This window comes from Mesocricetus auratus, unplaced genomic scaffold (genome assembly GCF_017639785.1).
Source record: "Mesocricetus auratus isolate SY011 unplaced genomic scaffold, BCM_Maur_2.0 Super-Scaffold_6723, whole genome shotgun sequence".
Classification (NCBI taxonomy): Eukaryota; Metazoa; Chordata; class Mammalia; order Rodentia; family Cricetidae; genus Mesocricetus; species Mesocricetus auratus.
Window position 1 is genome coordinate 2,040,355 of NW_024429183.1, and position 25,222 is coordinate 2,065,576.

Below are 25,222 nucleotides of genomic sequence, written 5' to 3' on the forward strand. Positions count from 1 at the left end.
ACTTAATCTTTCCCCTATTTTAGGATTCTGATCTCACGTCAGCGCTTCTAGTCCATTTCTTTCCTGGTAATGAAAATTTCAACCTCCCGTGAATCACTGTGACATGTATCATCCACGAGCTTTCCAGTTTAGCTTCAAGATTCTTCCAGATAATAAAAGCATTAATCCCAGCTGCTTCCAGATCCTTCTAAATCTTCCACAGGGGATACGCTTTCCCTTTCACAGGCCTGAGAGGGAGCGCTGTTATGCATCATGGGCTGTGTGACGTACTCAGCACTGCTGCTTGGAAGTTACCTAATAGTCTCAGAAAAGAAAGGGAGGATTAGGGATATTTTTAAGGTGACAGTATAAGGGGACCTAGCTGTTCCCCTGAGCAGTGGGCAGGATATAGTCTGTTGCTACAAAGATGACAATGTCTAGAAATTCAAGTCATATTTCTGTCTTTTTCAGATCAGGTAACTGTTTTCTGTTTTGCTCCCACTGCCATCACATGTGATCTGCAGGCAATGTTGGAGATCATGAGAGGCCTTCATCTGTGTCACCCTTTCGTGGTCCCCGTATCGCTCCAATTCTAGTTTATCTGCTGCCAAAACGAGCGCATTTCTTTTATCTTTTGACGTCCTATTTGGGGTGAAAAGTTGTTTGTGTATCTCTTCGGGAAAAATAACACAACACCATTGTTTTCCTCAAAAGTAACTTTTCTTCTCAAAAGCTAGGTTTATGGAAAAATCTGGAGTGAGTTGGGAGCTGAGGCGCCTGCTCACAGCCTCAGTGAAAAGTGGTTGCCAGATCCGCGGCAGTTTCTTTAAAGGCTGACCACGCCCGTTTGGGTGTGGTCACAGATACATAGATCTCTCCTTACACTGTACTTTGGCAGCATTCCCACAGAGGAGACTCATTTGTGTTCCCTTTGCCGATAGTTTGCTTGCCCTTGTCCTTACTTTGCGCCATTCCTGAGTACAGTCCAAAGATGACACCCTCTAGGCAATGAGCATTTTCACTCTGCTCTTTTAAACCTCAGGATCCGTCTTCCAGTCTGCCATTTGAGTCAAATTCTGGAGATTAATTCCCTATCACGTATTTGCCATATCATAAACCGTTGGGAGGGTAGATTGATATCACCACCTCGAGCCTCCCAATGGAGAGACATGTCGGTCCAGTGGAGCCACGCTAGCGGAAGGGCAAAGACTGTTCTCTGGCTCAGGACAGTACCTCGAGAGCCTGACTGCGCCTGGCGCAGTTTACATGGAATAGGGAATAGGGCTGCCTTTAATTCGGGTCAGGAATTCCCTGAGTGGAAATTTCTGTGGGGAATAAGACCTCTAGAATCCATCCCACTTGCTCCTGTCTAGTATAGAGTTACCCAATAGTCAGTGTAACCCGGAGCAGACATGTCTTTTTTTTTTTTTTCGAGACAGGGGTTCTCTGTATTGTTTTGGAGACTGTCCTGGAACTAGCTCTGTAGACCAGCCCGGCCTCGAACTCACAGAGATCCGCCTGTCTCTGCCACCCAAGTGCTGGGATTAAAGGCGTGCGCCACCAACGCCCAGCTGGAGCAGACTTGTATTAAAGCGGCCTGAGAGGCATCGGCTGGCAGGACACACCGGCTGGCGGACCCAAAGTATTCCTGGAGTCGGTTGCTTGACGGAACACCAGAGAAACGGACAGGAAGTGACTTTTATTTAGCGTGCCGCCGGTTTCCGGCCGGACAGAACGCCGCTTGCTCCTTCCGTGGTCACCTGGTGCCGCTTCAGAACCGGCGTGATGGGCAAGAAGGGCAAGAAAGAGAAGAAGGGCCGCGGCGCGGAGAAGACGGCCGCCAAGATGGAGAAGAAGGTGTCCAAGCGCTCTCGGAAGGAGGAGGTGAGCGGGATTCGGAGGGGAGGCGTGGCCTGGGACCGCGGGAGCGAGACCCGGAGCCGGAGTTGTCCGCGGGGTCTGCGGGTGGCGGGCCTGCGCCGCGCCCAGCACCCTCGGGCCTCTCTGTTTCTCCTGTGCCTCTCCGCAGCACCGGTACTCCTCGTTTGCCCGGTCGCTCTCTCCCACTCTTCCTTTGAAGATCAGATCTGTTCCGGACGCCGTTCGGTTTTGCTTGCTTCCCTTCTGTTCTGGTAGAGGGAAGCAGCGTGGTGGGGTTTAGTAGAGTTGAATGATTCCTACTTTGTTCAGGTGTGCGTTCTGTGACTAAAGTCTTTTGGTTTTTTTTCTCTCTCTTTTTTTTTTTTTTTTTTTTTTTTTTGGTTTTACGAGACAGGGTTTCTCTGTATTGTTTTGGAGGCTGTCGGTCCAGCCCGGCCTCGAACTCACAGAGATCCGCCTGCCTCTGCCTCCCGAGTGCTGGGATTAAAGAGGCGTGCGCCACCACCGCCCGGCTAAAGTCTTTTGGGTTTTTTGTTTTTTTGAGACAGGATTTCTCTGTGTAGCTTTTGAGCCTGTCCCGGAACTCGTTTTGTAGACCAGGCTGACCTTGAACTCAGAGATCTGCCTGCTTCTGCCTCTGGAGTGCTGGGATTAAAGGCGTGCACCACCACCGCCCGGCCTAAAGTCCTAACGGCACTGTGCTTATTATTGTTAGTTTTTCCAAAGGAGAGCAGGTATTCCTTCAGCAGCCTTAGGGAGTGAGCCACAAGTAGAATTTTAAATATTTTTTCGAGACAATAGTTTCTCTGTGTAGCCCTGGTTGTCCTGGAACTCTCTCTGTAGAGCAGGCTAGCCTTGAACTTACAGATTCACCTGCCTCCGTCCTCTGAGTGTTGGGACTAAAACCGTGTGGCACCACGGCTCCGCGGCACAAGTAGGATTAAGTAACCAAACAAGTCGCTGTAACTATGGGGTATTACCGAACAGTTGGTGGTGGCCCCCACTATTATATTTCCCATTATCCCAGGAAGTGTAGATTGATCCGCTCTGAACTTCGGGCTAAGAGCCTCGCTTGCTCTTGTCTTAGGTCTTTCTCACTTGGGACGCTGTGAAGTCCAGGGTGTGCCCAGTAGTTTTTCTGTCACAGGATTTCCTGGGCTCCCATCCTAACCTGGCAGGAGAGAACCTCAGTTGAGAAAATAGATCCATGTCATTGGCCTGTATGGGGCTGGAGAGTGGCTTGGCTGTTAAGGGCATTTGCTGCTCTTAGAGGACCCTGGCTTGATTCTGTGCACCCGAGTTTTTGGACATGGTGCACAGACATTCAGGCCAAACGCCTACACGTGTAAAATAGTACATTTAAAAGTTGGCTTGTCAAGTCTGTGGGGGTATTGTCTTGCTTAGTAATTGATGTAGAAGGGTCTACACTGAGGGCAGTTTTGTACCTAGCCAGGTGGTCCTCTGTCTAGGTATGGGGGCGGGGTAGGTAAGTAGCTCTCCTTCAAAGTCTCTGCTTCATTTCCTGCCTTGAGTCCTGATCTGACTTCATTCACGATGGAATACAATGCAATAAACTCTTCCCTCCTCAAGTTGCTTGTGATCACAGCAATGGGAAGCAAGCTGGGACAACTTGGGAAATGCAGAGGAGTGGGCGCTGGATGTGTGTGGGAAGGCAGGCTTGGTTTCAGTGCTGGCCAGCATGCTTGTGAACTGTTACCTTACTGTCTAGGTCGACTGTCACAGCTGGGAAATAGTGGCTAGTGAGTGGAGGACTACAGGTCACCACTGAGCCCCATCATTCCAGCACTGTTTGTTTTTCTTCGAGACTGGGTTTCTCTGTGGTTTTGGAGGCTGACCTGGAACTAGCTCTTGTAGACTAGTCTGGTCTTAAACTCACAGAGATCTGCCTGCCTCTGCCTCCCGAGTGCTGGAATTAAAGGCGTACGCCACCAATGCCAGGCTTCCAGCACTGTTTTAAAGGACAAAAGTCCTGTTCTTCTGGAGTGCATGTGTTATCTTGGGGATGGAAGTAGAATCTGAAAACAAGTAAGCAAGAGAAATTCCAGGCATGGCTGTGTGGACAGCAAGGTGGGCTGTCGCACAAACAGGTTGTCAGAGGCCATTGAAGGTAGTGTGGTCAGAATGGGATTCCCTTCATAGAAAGCCCTTGGCTGATAGAGACAGTGCATGCATCTGCACCTACAGAAAGCTGCCATTGGTATCACAACAAGTATTTCCTGAATGTGTCAAGTTCTGTGTATTTTCAGATCCATGTTAGGATTGGATTGGACCCCAGTCTAGTCAGACCAATAGAACAAAAGCTGGCTATGCCTTTGACTCTAAGACAGGTTAGACAGAGTCTCACATGTAGCTACTTTTGGATCTTTAGGAAGACCTGGAGGCCCTCATAGCCCATTTCCAGACCCTGGATGCCAAAAAGACCCAGGTCACAGAGACGCCATGTTCTCCGCCAACCCCACGGTAAGTGAGCAAACTTTGTTTTCCCTTTTTTGGGGGGGAAACTAGGGGTTTTTGAGATGAGGTTTCCATGTAGCCCTGGCTATTCTGGAACTCTCTTTGTAGACCAGCCTGGCCTCAGAACTCTGCTTCCCAATTGCTAGGAAGAGCTGGCTGTCATCCCCTGTTCTACAGGGGTATGGGGTCTGTCATTATTCTGCCCTTGCCACAGATTGTGACAAAGGCATGGCCCCAGTGAGCTACCTTTTGGTTCTCAAGTTTTTTAAGAATTTGTCACAGATGTGGATCGAAGAGCATCATAAATTTTTGCTGTTCTTAATGCTTTTATATTTATATGTGGAAGCTTATTAAACAGAAACTCTAAACTTACCATTCTAAGTGAATTTATAACTTATGAGAAAGGTCCCAAGGCTTCTGTAGAATTCATACTGAATGAACAATTTGGGTCTCCATCGGATCGCTTCCTCCCCCTTCTAGCATCAGAGTCCTTTTTAATTTGATTTGTGGCTCTCTAATACGTGTCTGTACTATTCAGCTCAGAATCATCAGGAAAGGACCAGTACCTTCGTGAACTGTTATTTGGGGAAGGGAAGGGTGTAATAAGCCGTATTGTTCAGGCGGGGAAAGTGTGTAATAAGCCGTATTGTTCAGGTAGGGAAAGTATGTAAGCCTCTCTGCCTCTTGCCCCATTTTGTTAGTTGATGTGTGAGTGGTTCATTTTTCCAGACTGGGATTGAGCTTGTCCTACCATAACTTGCCAGGGTGGAAGCCCAAGATGAAGGGGAGCTCTTTGGGATGTGATAATTACATACAGTGATGGCTCTAGAGCCTGAACCTCTCTGATTCACACATGGGCTTTAGCTGTCTAGGGTGTGGGGGGAGTCAGTGTTGAACCCTGGAGTGAAGTGGTGGTGGTAAATTGTGCTGGGACCAGCTTTTACTTTTCAGTTGGTATGCTGAAACCATCTGGTGGTTGAAGCAGGCCCGACACCTTCACTCAGGAATCCTCTCTGAGTGCAGATGGTTCGTTTTTCACTCTGAATGAGGATTTTTATTTTTTGATGATGATTTGGTACTTTTCTGAAGCAACATTAACCCAAAGCTAGGTTTAATGTCAGGGTATAGTTTAAAATGCCCTCAGAGAATGCTTCCTGGTGGGAGGAGGAACTGAGGTCGTGAGATTACATCTTCCTTGATGACCTAAATGTTTACTGACCTCCCACCTTGTTTTTTGTTTGTTTGTTTGTTTGCTTTTGGTAAAGATTTATTTATTTATTATGTATACAGTGTTCTGTCTGCATGTATGCCTGCATGCCAGAAGAGGGCACCAGATCCCATTACAGATGGTTGTGAGTCACTGTGTGGGTGCTGGGAATTGAACTCAGGACCTCTGGAAGAACAGCCAGCCAGTGTTGTTAACCTCTGAGCCATCTCTCCAGCCCTCAGTTTTGTTTTAAAACCATGTTACTGATGCTTTCTTTTGCTTTCACAAAATGTCTGAGAGTCAGCTTAAGGGAGGAGAGGGTTACCAGAGCTCATGGTTTTGGCCCCTTGGAAAGTCAGAACAGAATGATGTGAAGGAGCAAAGCTTCTCACCTCATGAAACAGGGAACAGGATAGAAGAAGGGTTCAGGAAAGATGCATCTTCACAAGTCCACACAGTGATTTACTCCTCCAGCAGTGGCTAATGCGTCAGCCTCTTCCCCATCCATTACCTCTCAGTAGGGCTACCTGATGGGGAGCAAGCCTTAGCCTCTGAGCCTTTGGGAAATTTTTATGTCCAAACCATAACAAGAAAGTATGTAGGTCCAGGTGGCTTAATAGCAAGAAAGGACCTGGCACTGGGTTGTGTAAGGTCTGTGTGGTTGGTGCTTGCAGCTCAGGACATTTACATGCTCGATGAGACGATTTGGAGTGACAGGAGTTTGGGACACTGTTCTTTATATTATTATTTAGCGTCTTCTTGGACCATGTCATAGATGCATTTGATTCTGATTATGCTCCCCACATCCCCAGTCTTATACATGTGACCTGAGTTCAGTGGGATTGCTTATGTTTACACTGCTGTGCTGTGCAGTTTCCTACACTCTCCAGCTTTAAAATGTTCTGTCTCCATGAAGCACTTGCTCCTTGTTCCCTGCTAAGAGCCAGCTTGCTCCTGTTACTGTGCATCTGCCTGTGTAGAGATTTCTCACACAGAGAGTAGTGTGGCATTTGTGTTTGGGGCCAGGCTTCCTTCACTCTGTGTCTCAGAGGCTCTTCTACAGCATAGTGTGACGCAGAACCCCATTTCTTCCTAGCACTGTCTAGGCCACATATTGCTCTGTGTCACATTTGACTGGTCCACACAGTCCAGCCTGCAGTGGCACTTCAGATCCATGTCATAATTCTGGATCTCGCTTTTGAGGGACTGTCAGCTGCTCTGTGCAGCTGCATTTTCAATGCTGGTTTCTTCCTTGAATGATCTGTGCATAGTAAATCCCCCAGCTGGTTCTGATTCCCCAGGCACAACTTGACCTTAATACCCATTTTTTCTTCTGAGAAGCATCTTCTAGAGTGAATGTTGTGTCACATGCTGGGGCACATCACTGCAGGAGTCTGAGAGCTGGGCTTCTGCAGTGTTGCTCCTATGGCCACTGCATTTGCTCCAGCTTTCCACTTCAATACTCAGATGTACACACATTCCCCACAGCTGTTCTGTTATCCTGTGTGAGTAAGTAGGGAGTGTTGATGATTTCTGTAGATGGTATTGGGCTACATACTGAAATATTTCAGTAGCAAACTTGGATTTTTGTTATTTTACTTATTTGTGTAAGTATGTACATACACATATATCACTGTATACATGTAGAGGTGATAGGACAGCTTGTGAGAATTAGTCCTTCCCTACCTATCATGTGGGTATGTGGGTTATACCAGGAATGGAGCTCAGGGCATTAGGTTTAGCTGCAAGAGCCATTATCTATGGAATCATCTCACTAACCTTGGACTTGGTAGAGTTTTGGTTGTGATTTAATTCATGTATACACACACATATATGGGCTGGAGGTGGCAGCGTGCTTCTCTGGGGAGGTCGAGGAAGAGAAGGGGAGTGTGCTTAGCCTGGTGTCATGTTCTCTGATGTTGCTCCTCTGTGGCTTTTGTCTTGCAGGTTAAATGCTTCCCTGTCTGCTCATCCTGAGAAAGATGAATTAATCCTTTTCGGAGGTGAATATTTCAATGGCCAAAAAGTAAAGTATATATGTTTTTCTTTTTCTCCCAGCTCTTTCAGTGCTCATTTGAAGTAAATTTAGATTGGTGATAGAAACATGCCACTGTCCTGTCACTTCCCTCTTGTACTCCCCACATTCTAAGTGTCAGGCCTGATGTGGGCTGTGCTTGGCCAGTCACCAGCATCCCTTAGGGACCGGCAGCAGGAGCTTCAGTGCTGCAGGGGTCCTGGTTTCTTCTAGTCCACCGGGCCATATGTGTGCACAGGGGTGTTTTGAATAGAGAACATCTTAGTGAACTGTGGGGCCAAAACCCGCTGAGTTTTGGAGTGTGGAGGGAAAGTAGTTGAAAATGTGGGCTCCTCCAGTGTCCTGTGACAAGCTCCAGGTCTTCATTTCCCCAGCTTACTCTGTGTTTTCATGCACTTAAGAACTGGCTTAAATTCAGAGAGTGATGCCTCTTGCTATGCAGCAGAGGCTCTTGGGGCCTGAGGAATCAATTGGCATAATGACATGTGGTCTCTAAATTGTAAGGGTTTTGCATGTCAACTTTAAATTTAGACTGCTGAAAGGATACTGATGCAGCCATTGTGTTTGTCATGTCAGAACATTGTTTGTGATGTGGCAGTGCTTTTTTAAAAACCAGGTGGCGTGTTAGATGCCCACCAGCCATTTTGAGGCTATTGTTCTGAGCCCATGTTAAGGTGGGCTGGAAGGAGACGGGAGGTTTGATGGGTTAGGCATGCACACTGCATCTTCCATTTAGTATTTTTACCTGTTTATAAGTTCATTGAGACTTAAGCCTGTGGCAAGCCAGGAGCATCTGTCATGACCTCGCACACAATCTTGGGCTTACACATGGCCTGTCTGCACTGGTGTGATTAGTATGTAAGCTTCCTGGTGCATACTCACTGCTGTTGTTGTCATTGCTGTCTGCATGTCTTTGTGGCCTTGATGATAACGCTTCCTTCCTGCAGACCTTCATGTATAATGAACTCTACATCTACAGTATCAGAAAGGACACCTGGACGAAAGTTGACATCCCTGGTCCACCTCCAAGGCGCTGTGCTCATCAGGTAATGCCACAGCTAACTGTCACAGAGTCATCTACAGATGACAGGTCGCCTCCTGCTTCTCTCCTGCTACATCCTTCTGGGTCTTTGAGACAGGATCTCACTCTGTGGCTCAGGCTAGTCTTGGACTCATGGCATCCTCCTGCCTTTAGCCTCCTGCATGCTGGAATGAGAAACTGGAGCCACCAGCCTGGCCTCTGCCATCTTCCCTGGACACCTTACTGAGTTTCATTGCACTAGTCTCTTTACCTGTGAGAAAGGAGCGAGCCCCGGCTCCAAATGATGTGATGATTGAATGTAGTGCTGCATGTTATGGCAGCGGAAAACAGCACCTATTGGTTTAGGGCATCCCATGTGCCCCAGTGTCAGGTGTTCCCTGAGTTCTGCAGTATAGTCCTCGTCTTCATCCAGACCTCAGTTCCTTCTCAGAACAGTTTGCTCTCTTTTCCCGGGAGAAGGATGGGTGTAGACACAAGGGACAACTCTTCTGTGTTGACTCTGGAGACTGCAGGCAGCTGCCTGTGAGGTTTGATATCAAGAACAGAGGAGGGAAGGCTGGGTCTGTCTGTTCACTTGACAGTTTTCCCCCAAAGTAACAGTCAGGAGCATTTTTTTCCCCCGAGACAGGGTTTCTCTGTGGCTTTGGAGGTTGTCCTGGAACTCGCTGTGTAGACCAGGCTGGTCTCGAACTCACAGAGATCCGTCTGCCTCTGCCTCCCGAGTGCTGGGATTAAAGGTGTGCACCACCACTGCCCGGCTCCGTTTTTCATTGTGCTGGTAGATTTTCGTCGGCTTGCCAAAAGCTAGGGTCACTTGGAAAGAGGGAACCTCAGTTGAGGAATTGCCTCCATCAGATTATCCTGTGGGTACATCTGTGGGGCATTTTCTTGATTAATGATTGATGTGGGAGAGCCCAGCTCACTATGGCTGGTGCTGGTCCTGGGCAGGTGGTCCTGGCGGGTGAAAGAAAGCAGGCTGAGCAAGTCTCGGGGAGAAAAGCAGTAAGCAGCATTCTTCAGTGGCCCTTGCTTGAGTTCCTGCCTCCAGGTTCCTGCCCTGGCTGCCCTCAGTGATGTATAATACAAAATGTAAGCTTTCCTTCAGGTTGGCTTGCTCTCTGTTTCATCACAGCAAGAGAACACAGACTGCAACACTCATGGAGAGTAAGGAAGGACGAGTTGTGTTGGCTGCAGTGACAGCTGTGCTTTCATTGGTGGCAGTGCGGCAGTGAGTTATGGATGGAAAGACTAGTCTACACTGTGATTGCCTGTGAAAGAGCACCACCTACGACACCTGGGTCCTGGTTAGAGCCTCCTTTGTCTGCTGGGTGCCCTCTGGGTGCTGGGATGCTGCAGTGAGACTTGGCCTTCCCAACGGAGTTCCCTGTTTTATGCCTTGTTTGGTCCTGAGGGTATCTGGCTTGGTTAGGGCCTGGGTGAGGCTGATACCAGAAACCTTTGTTGTGTTGTGCTTTAGTGGTGTTGGAATGAAATGGGATACAGAATCTGACACATGCTGAGTGTTTGTGCCAATGGTCTTGGTTTTGTTTTGATTTTTTGACACTTAAGGTTTTTCCCTGTGTTCCAGTGCAGTGACAAGTGAACCCAAATACCTGTTGGCACATATCCTGGCGGGGCAGGTTGGTAGGACTATCCTTGCTCTAAACCTTATATATAGGTGTGTACCAGCCTATACCTGGTCACATGGCCATGTTCTGCTTCTGTTGGATCTAGAGGGAAAGGTGGTTGCCACCAGTTTGCATGCTTTTTTGGGGGGGGGGGTGATGGGTTCATTTCCAACCAAGTCCAGTAGTGAGGGTACAGGTGAAGCTGCCTGATGTCTTTCAGTTACAGATGGAGGCAGCAGACAATGACAGGGAAGTGACTTCCAGCCCGTCCAGCCCAGGACTCCTAGTCTCTTGAGAGTGGGTGGGATTGTCCTGAGTACACAGTAGCCTTGGCCTGTGCTCTGATTCCAGGAGGTTGTTCTAACTTGGGAGGCTGTTGTAGGACTCAGTTGAGTCAGGGTGCTTGGACTGTATTCAACAGCAGCTTGGTGTGGTGGTGCATGCCTTTAATCCCAGCACTACGGAGGTAGTGTGGAGGACAGAGTTTGACATCTGGTGATTTCCTTAATCCTTATTTATTTATTTATTGAGATGGTTTCTTATTGAACCTGGGACTTGCTGATTGGCTGGACGACCTACAAGCCCCAGGGATTCTCTGGTGTCTGCCTCCTCAGCACTAGGATTCCAGCACAGGCCATCATGTCCAGCTTGCTTTTTTTTTTAATGTGGGTTCTAGGGGATTGAGCACAGGTCCTCAAGCTTGCACAGCAAGTACTTTACCAACTTAGTCATCTCTAGCCTATTATGGTTTATTTATAATGTGTACACACTTAAAAGTTTCCGGGGTGTTGTTTTGTATAGATGGCAAGTGGAAAGCACACACCCCTGGGTTTGGTTTCATGGTGCTCCTTGGCCGTAAGCTCAACCTCCTCCTGTGTGTGGCCAAGTGCATGGCATGGCACTTGTAGGAGACCAGAGGACAACTCTCAGGAGTCAGTTCTCTCCTTCTGCTATGTGTTCTGGGATGGAATTCAGGCCATCAGTTGTGCACTAAGTACTTTTGCCCCCTGAACTCTCCTGCTAACTCTTGAGCTTTTGTTTGGACTGGATCACTAAGTGACCAAGTTCTTCTATATTTACATCTTCAAAAAATGAATCTTAGCTAGGTGCGTGTCTTTAATTCCAGCACTCAGAAGGCAGGGGGCAGGTGTATCTTTGAGCTTGAGACCAGCTTCATCTAGGCCAATTAGGGCTGTATAGTGTGACTCACTGAAAAGAAGAAAAGAAAAGATGTATCAGTTTTGAAGCTGTTAAGGAATGGTTTTGAAACAGCAGAAGTCCCACAGGGTTAAACATGTCAGCATTGAATCCCAAATAGAAAGTTGGTTGCTTGGGTTCCTGGGTTGTTTTGTTTTATATATTTTTTAAATGTGTAGTTCATAGTTTTTTTCCTATTTGTATATGTATTTAAAATTTTTTATTTATATTTCATGTGCATTAGTGTTTTGCCTGCATGTATGTCTGTGTGAGGATGTCAGATCCTCTGAAACTGGAGTTACAGACAGTTGGGCGATGCCCTGTGGGTGCTAGGAATTGAACCTGCATCCTCTGGAAGAGAAGTCAGTGCCCTTAACTGCTGAGCCGTTTCCAGTCTTGTATATGTATTTTTTAACTTAAAAAGTTGTTTTGCATTATTTATTGTGTGTGTGTTGTGTGTGTGTATTTACCATGGCACGCATTTGGAGGTCTGCGGACAGCTTTTGGGGAGTCAACTCTCCTTGCAGCATGTGGCTTCCTGAGATTGAACTCAGGGCATCAGGTTTGGTGACAAGCACCTTTACCTGCTGTGCCATCTACAGAAAGCTGCTTTTTCTTTTCAGTAATTTCAGTACTTGATGGTTTCCCTTGTTCTACTCCTTTGATGGAGGCTTATCTCTTATTTCTTCTTACTAGAAGCATTTTTTTGTTTGTTTTTGTTTTTTGAGATGGTGCCAGTCCTGTAACTTGCTCTGTAGACCAGAACTCAAAGATCCACCTGTCTCTGTCACCCAAGTGCTGGGATTTCAGGTGTACACCACTACTACCGCCTGGCTACTAGAAGCATTTAAAGCTGCAAATCCCCTCTAGATGTGGCTACAGCTCTGTCTTGCACACACTTGGTGCTTTGTGTTTTCATGTGGTTGGAATGAATCTAGATTATACTGATGTATTTGGATATGTTATTTGAACTGTGGGGTACAGAATTTAGCAGTTATTTAATCTATAAATACTTTGGAATTGTTTTCAGATATCTTTTTGTTGCTTGAGTCTTATTCTGTTGCAATGAAGCCTTTGTGATTCAGACTATTGAGAGTTACCTTGTGTCCCCATGTGATCGCATGGTGAAAAAGACTGTGTCCTCCAGCTGCATTGCCTGACTAGCATTCAGGTCTTCCATGAACTCACTGATGTATCCCTGATGACCCGTGTTCTGGAGTTCACTGTCTGTGCTTAGGTAGCCCACCTCTCTTGTTAGGACTTAGGTTTATATGGTAGATCCTAACACCCTGCCCAGCCTCCTTAGTGGCTACTTAAGGTACTTTCCTTAAGAGTCATGCTATGGGGCTAGAGGAATGGCTCTGTGGTTAAGAGTGCTAGCCGTTCTTCCAGAGGACCCACATGTGTTTCACATTCCTGAGAGTGTTTCTGACTTGAGGAGGACTTTGAGCATGGGGCCAACAATGGAGGGATGCTTACAGGAGAAATGTACCTTCTAAAGATATGTGTCTGTCCCTACTCCCTAGAGGCCAATCCCAGTTACTGAATGTAAAACCTTCCAAGTACATGCGTCTGGAATGGTTGCTTCAGAAGGTAATAAGAAACCTCTCAGGCTGTCTTCTGCTCTCTGTTCTGTTTGCGCCTTAGGGAGGCAGAGCTGGACCTGGCAGTGCTTTCCTGCATATGCGAGCCTTGGTCTTGTTCTGGTCTTGAGTTCTCAGATTGCAGGCCTGAGAAAAGAACCTGCTAAGTAGCTGGCTGTCTGTTCTTTTCTTTTTGAGACTGGGTCTCACTGTGTAGCCTTGGCTCTTGAACTCATAGAGATAGATCAGCCTGCCTCTGCTTCCCAAGTGCTGTTATTAAAGGTGTACAGCACTGCCTGGCAATAGATGGGTCCATTCTTTGCAGAGATGTTACCCCAGTCCCAGGAGCTGTGCCCCAGAGTCTTCAGGGGAGCTCATCCCATGACCTTGGTGCTGTGGCCCATGCTTCATTCTTTTGGTTGGCAATCTGTGATGAACAGTGGTGGAAGCTTCAGCTTTGATACTTTGGGGCTGAGGTGCTTGTGTGGCATTGCTCTGCTCTCCACGGGTCCTCCAACTGGACTGGTTGGGACAGTAAACTTCCTGCAGAGGCCCTACCTTCATGGCTTTTGTCTGTGTATTTGTGTATTTACTGGGTATTTGTGCTGCTGTAGCTAACACGGTACCATGTTAGAGCAGTTTATTCAGAGGTTGGGAGGCAGGAAGCCTAATACCCATGTACTAGCATCTTAGTGGTGTATGGGGTGCGGTGGGCAGGTGTGCATGTCTCCCATCCCAGCATTCAGGAGGTAGAGGTAGGAGGATTAGAAGCTCAAGGCCATCCTTGGATACATAATGAGTTTGAAGCTAGCTTGGGCTACGTGAGGTTTCATTTTTATTTTTAAAAAGTGAGTTTTGTAGACAAACAACCGTTAGATCTTTAAAAATAAACATTAACGTTCTGCAAACACTTCATGTCATGTGATTTGCTTTCTTGTGAAGCACTTTTAGATGTGTGGTAGAACCTAGGAGTGGGTTGAGTGGACAGAAACAGACTGGGGAAATGACTCTGAGGGTAAGAATGCTCTCTTGTTGCACAAACATGAAGACTTGAGTTAGGATCCGAGCATCCATGTAAAAGTATGGGTGTGGTTGCATATGTACTTGTAACTCCAGTGTTGTCAGGGACAGAGACGGGAGGATCACTGGAACTTGTTACGCAAGCCCATCTCCAGGCTCAGTGAAAGACCCTGTCTTACGGAGACTAAGGTAGAGACCAATAGACAGGACACTCAGCACCCTGGTTCTGCCTCTGCACCCACACACAGGCAAGTGCATCTCCACATGTGTATACACCTCGTACACCTGTACATATACCTTACACATTCACATATATGTGCATACACCTTACATACACCCTTGTGTATATTCCTCACACAGTTGCATATAACTCACTCACACACACATGTGCATGTCTTACACACACCTCATACACATGTGGATACATCTCATATACTCATACACATGTGCATACACCTCACATAGATGTATATGCCTCACATATGTATCCACATACTTCACATCCACACACAGGCATATGCATCACAGATACACGTCCATATACTTTCCACCTCTGAATATTCATCACACAAGTGCATATGCTTTACATACACATGTGCATACAACTCACACATGTTTATATCCTACACTCTCACACAGGCATATACCTCGTATACATATAACTAACAATAAACACAGCTCTGAAGTGCTTCCTTGTGGTAATTTAATAAACAAATGGTATTTGCTCATTGAAAACATATGAAGTTGTAGTAACTGCTCAGGACAGTACATTGTCTGAATGTAAGTAGATGTCTGTCTTGCAGTCTAGGAAAACATGGATGTGTTAGGACTTTGAGTGTAATTAATATGCCTAGGGAAGTTTGTTCTAGAACCTTCTCCTTGGAGGCAGGAGGCAATGGCTAAGGGAGTCCCTGAGATTGTGGGTGGATGGTGCTGATGCTTCTCGTCATGCTGGGGCCATCTGTGGTGTCCCATGGCTCACCTAATCTGTCTGCTTTCTTTTAACAGGCTGTGGTGGTACCCCAGGGTGGAGGGCAGCTGTGGGTCTTCGGTGGAGAGTTTGCATCTCCTGATGGTGAGCAGTTCTACCATTACAAGGACCTCTGGGTCCTGCACTTGGCCACCAAGACCTGGGAACAGATACGGTAAGATTCTGGATGGGAGCCTGAGCCCTGGCCTCAGTTTGCCTTCTTGATTGAGTTTGAGTTGTGGGTAGGCAGGGAGGGTATAGGGTGCTTTCCTGTATGGTGGGGCAAGAACTTTGCTGGAGGTGTTGTCTGGGGTGGTGAGCAGCGAGCTTTGTGTTAGACCTGAGTCACCCTTTCCATGCAGCTCCTCCAGTGTGGGTTCAGGCCTGCTGCAGATGGATCTGTCATTATAAGACCAGGAGATGGTCCTGTGTCAGACAGTTGTAGAAATAGCAGAACTGGTCAGAGGAGGGAGGAACCTTCATGACTCCCAGGAAGCCAGGCTTGCTGTGCTGTTACCTGATTCTCTCTGCTGGGAACCTCTGCTGTGTGTCTGTCTTACTGTATCTGGAAGGATTGCTGTAGAGAGGAGCCTGGCAGAATGGCCAGTTGCCAGCAGACTTACTGATTCCATCTTCTTTGGTGCTGCCAAGCCCTGTTGCCAGGGATGTGCGTGCCACAGTGTAAGGGTACTGTCCTCTTTGCTGTTAAAGCAGTTAACCAGAGTCCAGGACTCTCACTGGAAGGGGTGTGTCTGTCACTGGAGAGAATGTTCAGGAGCCTTTAACTCGTGATCCTCTTGCCTGCATCTCCTGAGAGCAGGCATTACAGCCACACACCATTACCCATGGCTTAACTGCCTTTTTTCACCCTCAGTTTCATCTGCAGACTCATGCAGGTAGAAAGGTGATTGTTTATATGCTTTACGGCTGCACCTTTTTTTGTTGGTTTGTTTGACAAGTTCTCTGCCAACAGTTTCAGACTCAGCATGGCCTCTGGCATTATCAGGGGAGAGAGTGCTGATAAAGACCCAGTGGAATGTGCTTTGAGAAATTTGTCTCACAACCAGGTGTAATGCATGTTTCACAAGTCATTCTTGGCCCCCTTAGGAAGCCCAAAGTCCTAAGTGCCTAAGTGAAATGTACATTGTTGCTAGGTGGTGGTGGCGCATGCCTTTAACCCGCACTCAGGAGACAGAGGCAGGCAGAGCACTGTCAGTTCCAGGCCAGCCTGGTCTATACAGCCGAGTGCCAGGACAGGCTCCAAAGCCTTACACCCTTTTGGTTTGGAGTGTTTCAGGGCTTTTCTTCCCCATTCCTTTTTCTTTCCTGAAGGATCTGGCTAGATCCTTCTGGCAGCTCTGGCTAGACTGGAATTTTCTTTGTAGACCAGGCTAGCCTTGGACTCATTACCTCTACCGGGATTAAAGTCATGGGTCACCATGCCTGCTTTGGGACTTTCCCATGTTCTGGCCGCCCCCCTGACCTCATGACTGTGACAGACACCACAGCTGTGACAGTCTTATTGAGTGAGCAGTTTTCTTGTCTGACTTGATAGAAAGATCTAGAAGCCAGTCACAGTACAGAGTCAGTGTTTCTGATTCTGGCCTTGGTGGTGCTTGGAATGAGCCTTCCAGAACTGTGGAGGATTTGTCCAACAGGAGTGCATGGCACCTAGTCTAGGATGGCAGTTAGCCAGGGGAGACTTGCCACAGTGTTGGGTCTGCACTATGCAGGGAGGCACCCAGACACCAGTCAGTTCAGATGGAATCCTCTATTTGGATATGAGATGGATCTGAGGTTACCCTCTGATCTCGGTGTGTTTAATATGTTGGGTCTTGGGGTGTGTGTGTGTATACACACGCAGGCCAGAGGAGTATTTTGAGTGTCCTGCTCTATTCTCTTTTACTTTAGTTCTTTTGAGATGGGGTCTCTCACTGAACCTGGAGCTAAGTTGTCTGCCAACATTTCCAAGCCATTCTCCTGCCCCTACCTCCCACACAACTTGGTTTACAAACTTATGTGGCCACTCTCTCTCTTTTCATGGGTGTTGGAGGGTTAAATGCAGGTCCTTGTGCTTGCACAGCAAGTTCTCTTTCTCACTGAGCTATCTCCTTGGTCTCTCCCCCCGCCCCCTGAGACAGATTGATCTTGCTGTGTAGCACAGGCTGGCTTGGGATTTTACTGTGTAGCTGATCTTGAGATGGTCCTGTTTGCATCTCCCAAAAGGACTGAGGTTTAGGCACATGTTACTATGCTTAGCTTATTATTTACTTGTTTATTTCTGTTAGAAATCTGTACAAGTTCATAAGATTTCATATAAAAGTGTTCATAAGCCAGTGGTGATTGCACACACCTTTAATCTCACAGGAGTCAGGCAGGCAGATCTCTGAGTTCAAGGCCAGTATGATCTACAGAGTGAGTTCCAGGAAAGCCAGGACTGCTTCACAGAGAAACCCTGTCTCAAAAAACAAACAAAGAGTGTCTATAAAGAGTGTCAAAGAAAGGGGGCAGGGTGGTCAAGATACTCAATAGATAAAGTTGACTGCTGCCAAGCCTGAGTACCTGAGTTCAATCCTTGAGACCTACACAGTGGAAGGAGAGAGTTGACTTCCTCAAGCTGTCCTCCTCTGACTCCCACATGTATGCTATGGACACTCCTAAAATAAAATAAATAAAAATACAAAAAAATCATGCTGGGTGGTGGTAGTGCACAGCATTAATGCTAGCACTTGGGAGACAGAACCAGGCGGATATTTGGCTACTACTGTTAAGCCATATGTTTATACTTCTTTAGCTTGGCTGGCAAGCATATTCCTACCTCCAATGCTAATTGACATTACCCAACAGCTCAGGAGAGACTCATTGTTGCATCAAGGGCAGTGTAGTGTCTCTAGTCTGCTTTCCTACATTAGGGCATGTTTCTGTAGATGTTGGCAGTCAGCAGATATATGACACTTATGCCATAGCAATTGAAGTTAGAAGAGAAATAGCATTGCTGTCTCCCAGGAAGACAAGCTCCATTGTCCATCAGGTACCGGGGACACATTAGTTGTAAGGACTCTTTGGAGATTCCTCAGGCTTTGTCTTGAGTGAGAGGTGCCTGCAGAGTGCCTGATGTACATAGAGCTGGCCTGATCCTGATTTGGCAGTGGAGATTCTGTGATTTCCTCTGGCCTGTGTGCACTTATGTGAATCTGAAGAAAGGTAGGCAGGCACCAAAGCAGGACTAAACTCCCCTGCAGTAGAGGGATATGGGGAGGGCTGGGAGAGTGGCCTCTTCCCTCTGTTCACCAGCAAGTGGCTGACTCAACCATGGTCTGTGATATATCACCAGTTCATGTGAAATGCCCCACCGCACGCACACGCACGCACACACACCATGCTGGGGCATCTGGGAAAACTCACCTACAGAACTTGAAGCTGACAAAGCCCAGGACAGCAAGAAACCGTGTCCCTTGTTGGGCATGTGTACAGCTTGGGGAGGGCTGAGGCCATGCCGTCGTAGAGCGCTCTTGATAGTTTGTTGTTGCTTGTTTTAATCTTTTTGTTTGGTTTGTTTGATTTTCTGAGACAGAATTTCACTCTCTAGGCCGAACTCAGGGCAGTCCTCATGCTTCAGCCTCCTGATGGTGATATTGCAAAATATGAGCATTAATGCCCATTGAAATAGGCTTTTTTTTTTTTTTTGCGGGGTGGGGGGTTGGTTTGAGACAGGGTTTCTCAGTGTAACAGCCCTAGCTGTCCTACTCTGTAGACCAGGCTAGCCTTGAACTTGAAGAGATCCACCTGCCTCTGCCTCCTGAGTGCTGGAATTAAAGGCATGTGCCACCATTGCCTGGTGTAGCTTTATGGTAGCTTTTATTGCAGAGTGACTTATATAAGCTATAATCACCCTTTAAACATTGCAAAATTCATGGGCTTAGTAGGTAAAGTGCTTTGTGCCTATGTTAGTCAGGGTTCTCTAGAAAAAGAGCTGATAGAATGAATCTCCACATAAAAACAGGCCTAATCTGTGGTCTGACTATTCCAACAATGGCTCTTTCTTGTTGGAAAGTCTAAGGATCTAATAGTTGTTTGGTCTACAAGTCTGGATGTCTCAGATGGTCTTCAGTATTTGTCAGAGCCCTAAGAAGCAGCTCTAATACCAGCAAAAGAATGATCTTGCCAGTGAGAGGGATGGTGACCAGGCAGAGAGAAAAAGCTTCCTTCTTCCATGTCCTTTTGTCTAGGCTGCCTCCAGGACGAGTGACCCAGATTTAGGGTGGGCCTTCCCATCTCAAATGATCCAATTAAAAATCCCTCACAGCTTGGGTTTTAGTTAATTCCAGATATAGTCAAGTTGATAAGCAAGAATCGCATTCACATTGCCCAAGCATGAGAACCTGAGTGCAGATCCTCACCATTCATATAAAAGCCAGGCCCACACTTTAGCCTATACACTGGAAGGAGCATGCAGGGGAGATGAGAGTTCTAGGGGCTTGCCATCCAGCAAGACCAGCTGAAATAGTGAGAGACTAAGTAGATAAATGGAGAGAGACGAGGAAGATGCCATCATTGATCCATGTGAGCACACATGTAACACTACACACATAAAGTGTATGATTGCTTCATGGCATGTTCAGTTGTAAAAGCAATACTACTGTCTCAGTCTAAAGGATTTCTAGCCCCCTAAAAAAGAAAGCACTCTACTCCTCAGTTACCCAGGTCCCACTTTGTCCTTGAGCTTGCCTTTTCTGGCTGTAAATGGAGTCCTGAAATATGTAGCCTTCAGTGTCTGGCTGTATTACTCAGTGTAAGATTTTCAAGTTCACCATGCTGGAGCGTGTGCCAGAGTTTTATTCCACAGACCACCGATCCATTCATCTGTTGAGGGGCACTTGGGTTATTTCTACATTTTCATATGCATTAATGCCTTCAGTAGATAAGAAAATTGGTTAGAAGTATAAAAGTGTGTGGTCTATATGTGTTGTTTGTCTCCTGATTGAGGAGGGACCCTGGATTTAGTCTGTACCCAGGCCTATTTGTTGTCTAGAGAGGAAGTGTGCTTAGGCCTGTGTGGAGAAGGAGCTGGCTGAAACCATGCACTTCAGTGATTATGGCAAGTCTCAGAGTTGTGGTGTTGCATGACTTTTCCTGAGAAATCTGTTTCTTTTCACAATAGATAGCGGGCAGCAACAGGCTGGATATTCTGTCTGGCTTGCACTTATTGGTGTTCTCTCATGAGAGTTATACCAGTTGTACCTCCAAGGAGCTGTCCTTTGTTGCAGTTTGGGTCTGAACACCCTGTTCCCAGGAATGGAAGCCCTTTGACCCTTTCTTTTCACTGGGCGGGGGGGGGGAGGGTAGGCTGCATGCCTGAAGACTTACCTCCTGGCCCTTAGCACTGTAAGGTTTTCCTGGAGTGGTCCTGAGAACCTGATTCAAAAGAAGTCAGCTGTGAACCCATGCTGTACCAGTGAGTCCTAGGAATGAGCAAGCCGTGTGGGTGAAGTGTGTCTGATTTGTAGGAAAGCTAAGAGGGTGATCTGGTATGTTTGAGGTTGGCTTCTAACCTGACTCTGGTTTCCTTAGGACTGACAGCTAAGTATGGTTAAGGTGGCTGAAGGCTCTGTGAAAGAGAGGACATGCTGCACATAGCTGTATTCAGGCTATGCTGTGACCATACCCTTGGAGCAGGGAGTGTTTCTGTTCTGTGATGTGCCCTGTGACCTTGAATTCAGAATTCCAGTAGAATTCAGTCCTGTGCTAAGCATGGCATGGCCTTGGACAGTGGATACTGTATCATGTTGTAAGTATAAACATGAACATAACTGAGAGCACTAGTGTTGAGTGCTTGGCTGTTCACTCTGTCTTAATCCTGCACTGTTGTTTGATGCATGGACATTCTCTATGAATATCTCACAGCAGCCGGGTGGTGGAGTTGGTGATGCTGGCTGGCAGCATGCCCTATGGGAATGCCATTCTGTGCACAGCCCAGAAGAGCGAAGAGCCTGGCGCCCACACCATTTCGTGTGTGTCTTTGTGCTATACATAGGCTTCTGGATGAGTGGGGCAGGCTAAATTTTTAAAAACTCCTTATTTAGGATTGACGGCAATTAAAAAACCTATTGGAGATTCTAGTATAAATGGACTGTTGGGAGGCTGGCTTCATTTTTCTAGAGGGGACGTGGAACCTTTTTATAGCCCCCTCCCTTTATTTTTAGAATAATGGTGTTTCACTGCTGCTGCCACAAGGGAGTTGTGTCCTTGGCATCTGACTCAACCAGGATGACCTGGTAGGGCTCCTGTTCAGAAAGTTGTTGGGAGCCTGGCCTACGCCTCCATGGTTCTGGGGTCATACGTAACCAATCAGCTTGCTAGTGGCCTTGACTTCTGTTACTGAGTGGCACTGGGAATGCCCAGTCTCTTCTGTGTCTGTGTTGTGAATTAGATGTGTAAGTGTGCTGTTACAGTTGTGCAGTGAGCACCGTCTCTGAACTCCTCATAGAGCAGTGTGGCTGGAACTCTTAGTGGGAGCTAGCTTCTGACCAGAGCAGTCAGTTTCTTTCTTGTCCTCGTACCTGTGCAGATCATGGCTGTGCTGTCTGCTCACCCTGGAATGTGGTCTGCTTCCCAAGAAGGCCCTTTCAAGGCCCCTTTGCAGTATGGCCCTCTTGGTCTCAGGAAGCCTGTGTGTTGTATGTTGTTGTACCCCAGACTGGCTCTTTTGAGCCCAGAAACTGATGTTTGCTGTTTTTAATCATGAATTTTGGCACTAGAACATTCTTACCAAATTATGTAAAACAGAGCTAGGAGAAGGCAAATAAATTGGTTGACAAATTGTGTATTCTCCAATCTAATGAGATTTCCCGTACAGGATTGTAAATAAGGGTGAAGGAGACTTGGCTCTAAAGCTGCCCTTCTTGATAGGGTAGCAGGTGCATTGGCATGAGACCACCCATAAGGGTGCCTAGAGGATGGGTCACTAGAGCATGGTGTCTAGGAGAAGGTATTGGTCACTTCTGGTTGACTTTCTGTAGGCAAGTGTGCTGGTAGTCCTGAGTGACTTTTAACAGGTAATGTGATAGATATAGTAGAACATTTGAGAACAGTCTTCATGCTGGATTGAGCTAGGGAAGCTGTCAGCAAGCATTCTTGTGGTGTGCTTCAAATGCTGCATCTGAACGCTTGTGAAGGGTGACTTTGGGGCAGGGTCCTTTCAGTGTTGAGCTTCTGTGTGGATGCATTTGTTGGGAATCTTGCTATTTGTGGAACCTTTTTTTTTTTTTTAATTTTTCAAGACAGGGTTTCTTTGTGTAGCCCTGGCTGTCCTGGAACTCACTCTGTACACTAGGCTGGCCTCCAACTCATAGAGATCCACCTACCTCTTCCTCCTGAGTGCTGGGATTAAAGACATGTACCATCTAAAGTTTTATGTTATTTGTTGTGTGTGGGGAGCCGGAATGTGGAGTTCAGTGCCTGTGGAAGCCAGAAGCAGGCGTTGGATCCTCAGGTGACCGGAGTTACAGATAGCTGTGAGCCACCCAGTGTGGATGCTAGAAACTGAACTCTGATCTTCTAGAGGAGCAACAAATGCTTTTAACTTCTGAGCCATCTCTCCACTGAGCCAGCCCCCACCTTGTGGGATTTTTACATAAACCCTATGTAACCACCCTTGGCAACCTGACTTTCCTGCATTCCACTTGGGAGCAGTGGGAAGGCCTGATGAGAACACTGCACTGAGGGGCTGGAGCACTGACTCTTAAGTAGGAGGGGAGGCTCTTAACCCGGGAGGGTCTTAGAGAGCAGGCTGCAGAGGGCTGGGGCACTGACTCTTAAGTAGGAGGGGAGACTCTTAACCCGGGAGGGTCTTAGAGAGCAGGCTGCAGAGAACCTTGCTTCTGTGCTGTGGCCTTCCTTTGGCAGCCAGCAGCTTTTTTACAGTGACAGGTGCTCCTTCCTGCTTCCCTCCTTCCCCACTCTCCTCTCTGTCTTCCCCTTCTACTTACCAGAGTGATGTGTGTTCGCTGGGGAAAGCTTGGGGATGTAGAAGACAGACAGTAATAAAACTGTTCAAAGCCCTGGATTAGAACCTTATGTAATGTGTTTTGTAACCTGCCGTTGTCTTCCATTCTTATGAACATTTTTCTATGACAGGAAATATTTTAATCTGATTCTTAAAAAAAAACTCTGATAGAATAAAGTGGAATTTCCACCTAAGCTTGCAATTGGTCAGGGCAGTCAGGCTGATTCTGGTAATTTGAATAGATAAATGAAGAGAACTTACTGAGTGTATTGAAAATGGAAATCAAGAGCTGAAGATATAGCTCAGTAGTCAAGATTGCTGACTGCTCTCCAGAGCACCAGGGTTCAGTTCCCAGCACCTACATGGCAGCTTGCACTTGCTATAACTCCAGTTCCAGGAGATCTGATGTCCTCTTCTGGCCTCTTGATTGTGCCCACATAATACACTAGCGTACATATAAACTAAATACTCACACACATAAAATACAAATAAATAAATATTTTGTAAAAAAGAAATCAATGGGTAAACCTTAAAAAACAACTCATAAAAATATCTAACTTAATAGTGTTTTTTTTTTCTCCTCTTCATTTTAGGTCAACAGGGGGTCCTTCAGGTCGTAGTGGACATCGGATGGTGGCCTGGAAGAGACAGTTAATTCTTTTTGGTGGCTTCCATGAAAGCACAAGGTTGGTACTCCCAGCAGATTGGGCCTCTTGTGGAGCACAGGGTAGAGGTTGTGTGGGGCCAAACATTCTGATCTCTGTAGAAGCACTGATCGCTCACTAACTTCCTGCGCATACAGCTTGGTGGCTACCGTGCATGACAGCCATTATCGTGAGAAAATCATGGGCTTGTGCTTACATTAAGTCAGCACCTACTGTGTGTGTGTGATTGTGTGTGAAACCAGCAGAGCCCTTTCCTCTTACAGACCTGATCTTACAGATGCTGATCACCATCTCACGTGATTTTAGGGAGGCAGTCATTTTAAAATTAGAACTTTTTTCAAAACTTATTTTATTTAAGACTCTTTAGGGGTCTGGAGAGCTGGCTCAGTAGGTAAGAGCACTTGCTGTTCCTCTAGAGGACCTGGTTCAGCTTCCAGCGCTCATGTCTGTAACTCAGAACTGCCTATAACTTCACATCCAAGATGTCTAGTGCCCTCACCAGCTCTGCACACCCACACAGACATGTACACATAAATGAAAATAAATCTTTTTTTTTTTTTAAGTACAAACCCATTTAGGAAGCACTTAGGCATACAGACAAAAATGACAGTCCTACAGTGAATGCAGTCACCATCTGTATTAAATTAGCTTGACTTTTAAATATCACCATTCTGAGTTTTCCTTGAGACAGTTGTTATTTATCTTCAATTCAGAGTAGACTTTTTCTTTTTTTCTGAAAGTGGAGTTTGAAACCAGAGAAAACTGGATTATAGTAAGTCTTCTAGAAACTTGGAGTCTCCCATCCTTCCTGTGTTCTTCAAGAGGGCTTTGTGGGTTTGAGGGACAGCCAGCAGTACCCATGACTTCTTAACATTTCTCCAGGGCAGAAGAGGCAGACAGCCTTGTGACAGCTCTGCCCCTGTAGCTTCAGCAGTCTACCTTGTGTATATGAGGGGACAGAGCCCGCCTGTGCCAGCTCTCCCACTACAGACCTCCAGGCTTGGATTATTCAGATACACTGTGTGGAGCAATGGTTGTCCCAGCCTCCACATGCCTCTCTTTTGTGGACACTTTAGCTATTCTTTTATTATTATTATTATTATTATTATTATTATTATTATTATTATTATTATTATTTTATTTAAGTATACAGTGTTCTGCCTGCACACCAGAAGAGGGCACCAGATCTCGTTACAGATGGTTGTGAGCCACCATGTGGTTGCTGGGAATTGAACTCAGGACCTCTGGAAGAGCAGCCAGTGCTCTTAACCCCTGAGCCATCTCTCCAGCCCCCCCACTTTAGCTATTCTTAATAGCTGGAGGACAGTTTGTATTCTGTGATAATCGCCCCCATGATGCAAGCCTCCCTTTTTGTCTCTAAGACCCCCTCTGTGTACTGCATGCTTTGGTATCCGAGTCCCTGACTCTGAGCAGAGGGATATTAGGTGGAACCTCCCAGTCCTGCTTGGTACTGTGCAAAGGCTCTGTTCCTGTCCTTTGACTGTGTGGGGTGGGTGCTCTGCCCCTGCTCATCC

The 25,222-nt window shown here is 46.7% G+C and overlaps 1 protein-coding gene across 3 annotated transcripts in view; it reads left to right on the forward strand.

Moving 5' to 3' along the window:
* Positions 1 to 1,697: 1,697 nt before the first annotated feature.
* The window catches only part of Klhdc4 (kelch domain containing 4), a 32,804-nt gene continuing 9,279 nt past the window's right edge, over positions 1,698 to 25,222 (forward strand). The window contains exons 1-6 of one of the 3 annotated variants that reach the window (XM_005073112.3): positions 1,698 to 1,863; positions 4,250 to 4,341; positions 7,490 to 7,568; positions 8,525 to 8,623; positions 15,056 to 15,192; positions 23,616 to 23,708. In XM_005073112.3, the coding sequence (XP_005073169.1) occupies positions 1,765 to 1,863; positions 4,250 to 4,341; positions 7,490 to 7,568; positions 8,525 to 8,623; positions 15,056 to 15,192; positions 23,616 to 23,708 (599 nt within the window). In that variant the 5' untranslated portion in view covers positions 1,698 to 1,764. Of the gene's footprint in view, positions 1,864 to 4,249; positions 4,342 to 7,489; positions 7,574 to 8,524; positions 8,624 to 15,055; positions 15,193 to 23,615; positions 23,709 to 25,222 lie in introns of those variants that run through there. The other 2 variants (XM_013115718.3, XM_021229000.2) reach the window with 2 other exon arrangements.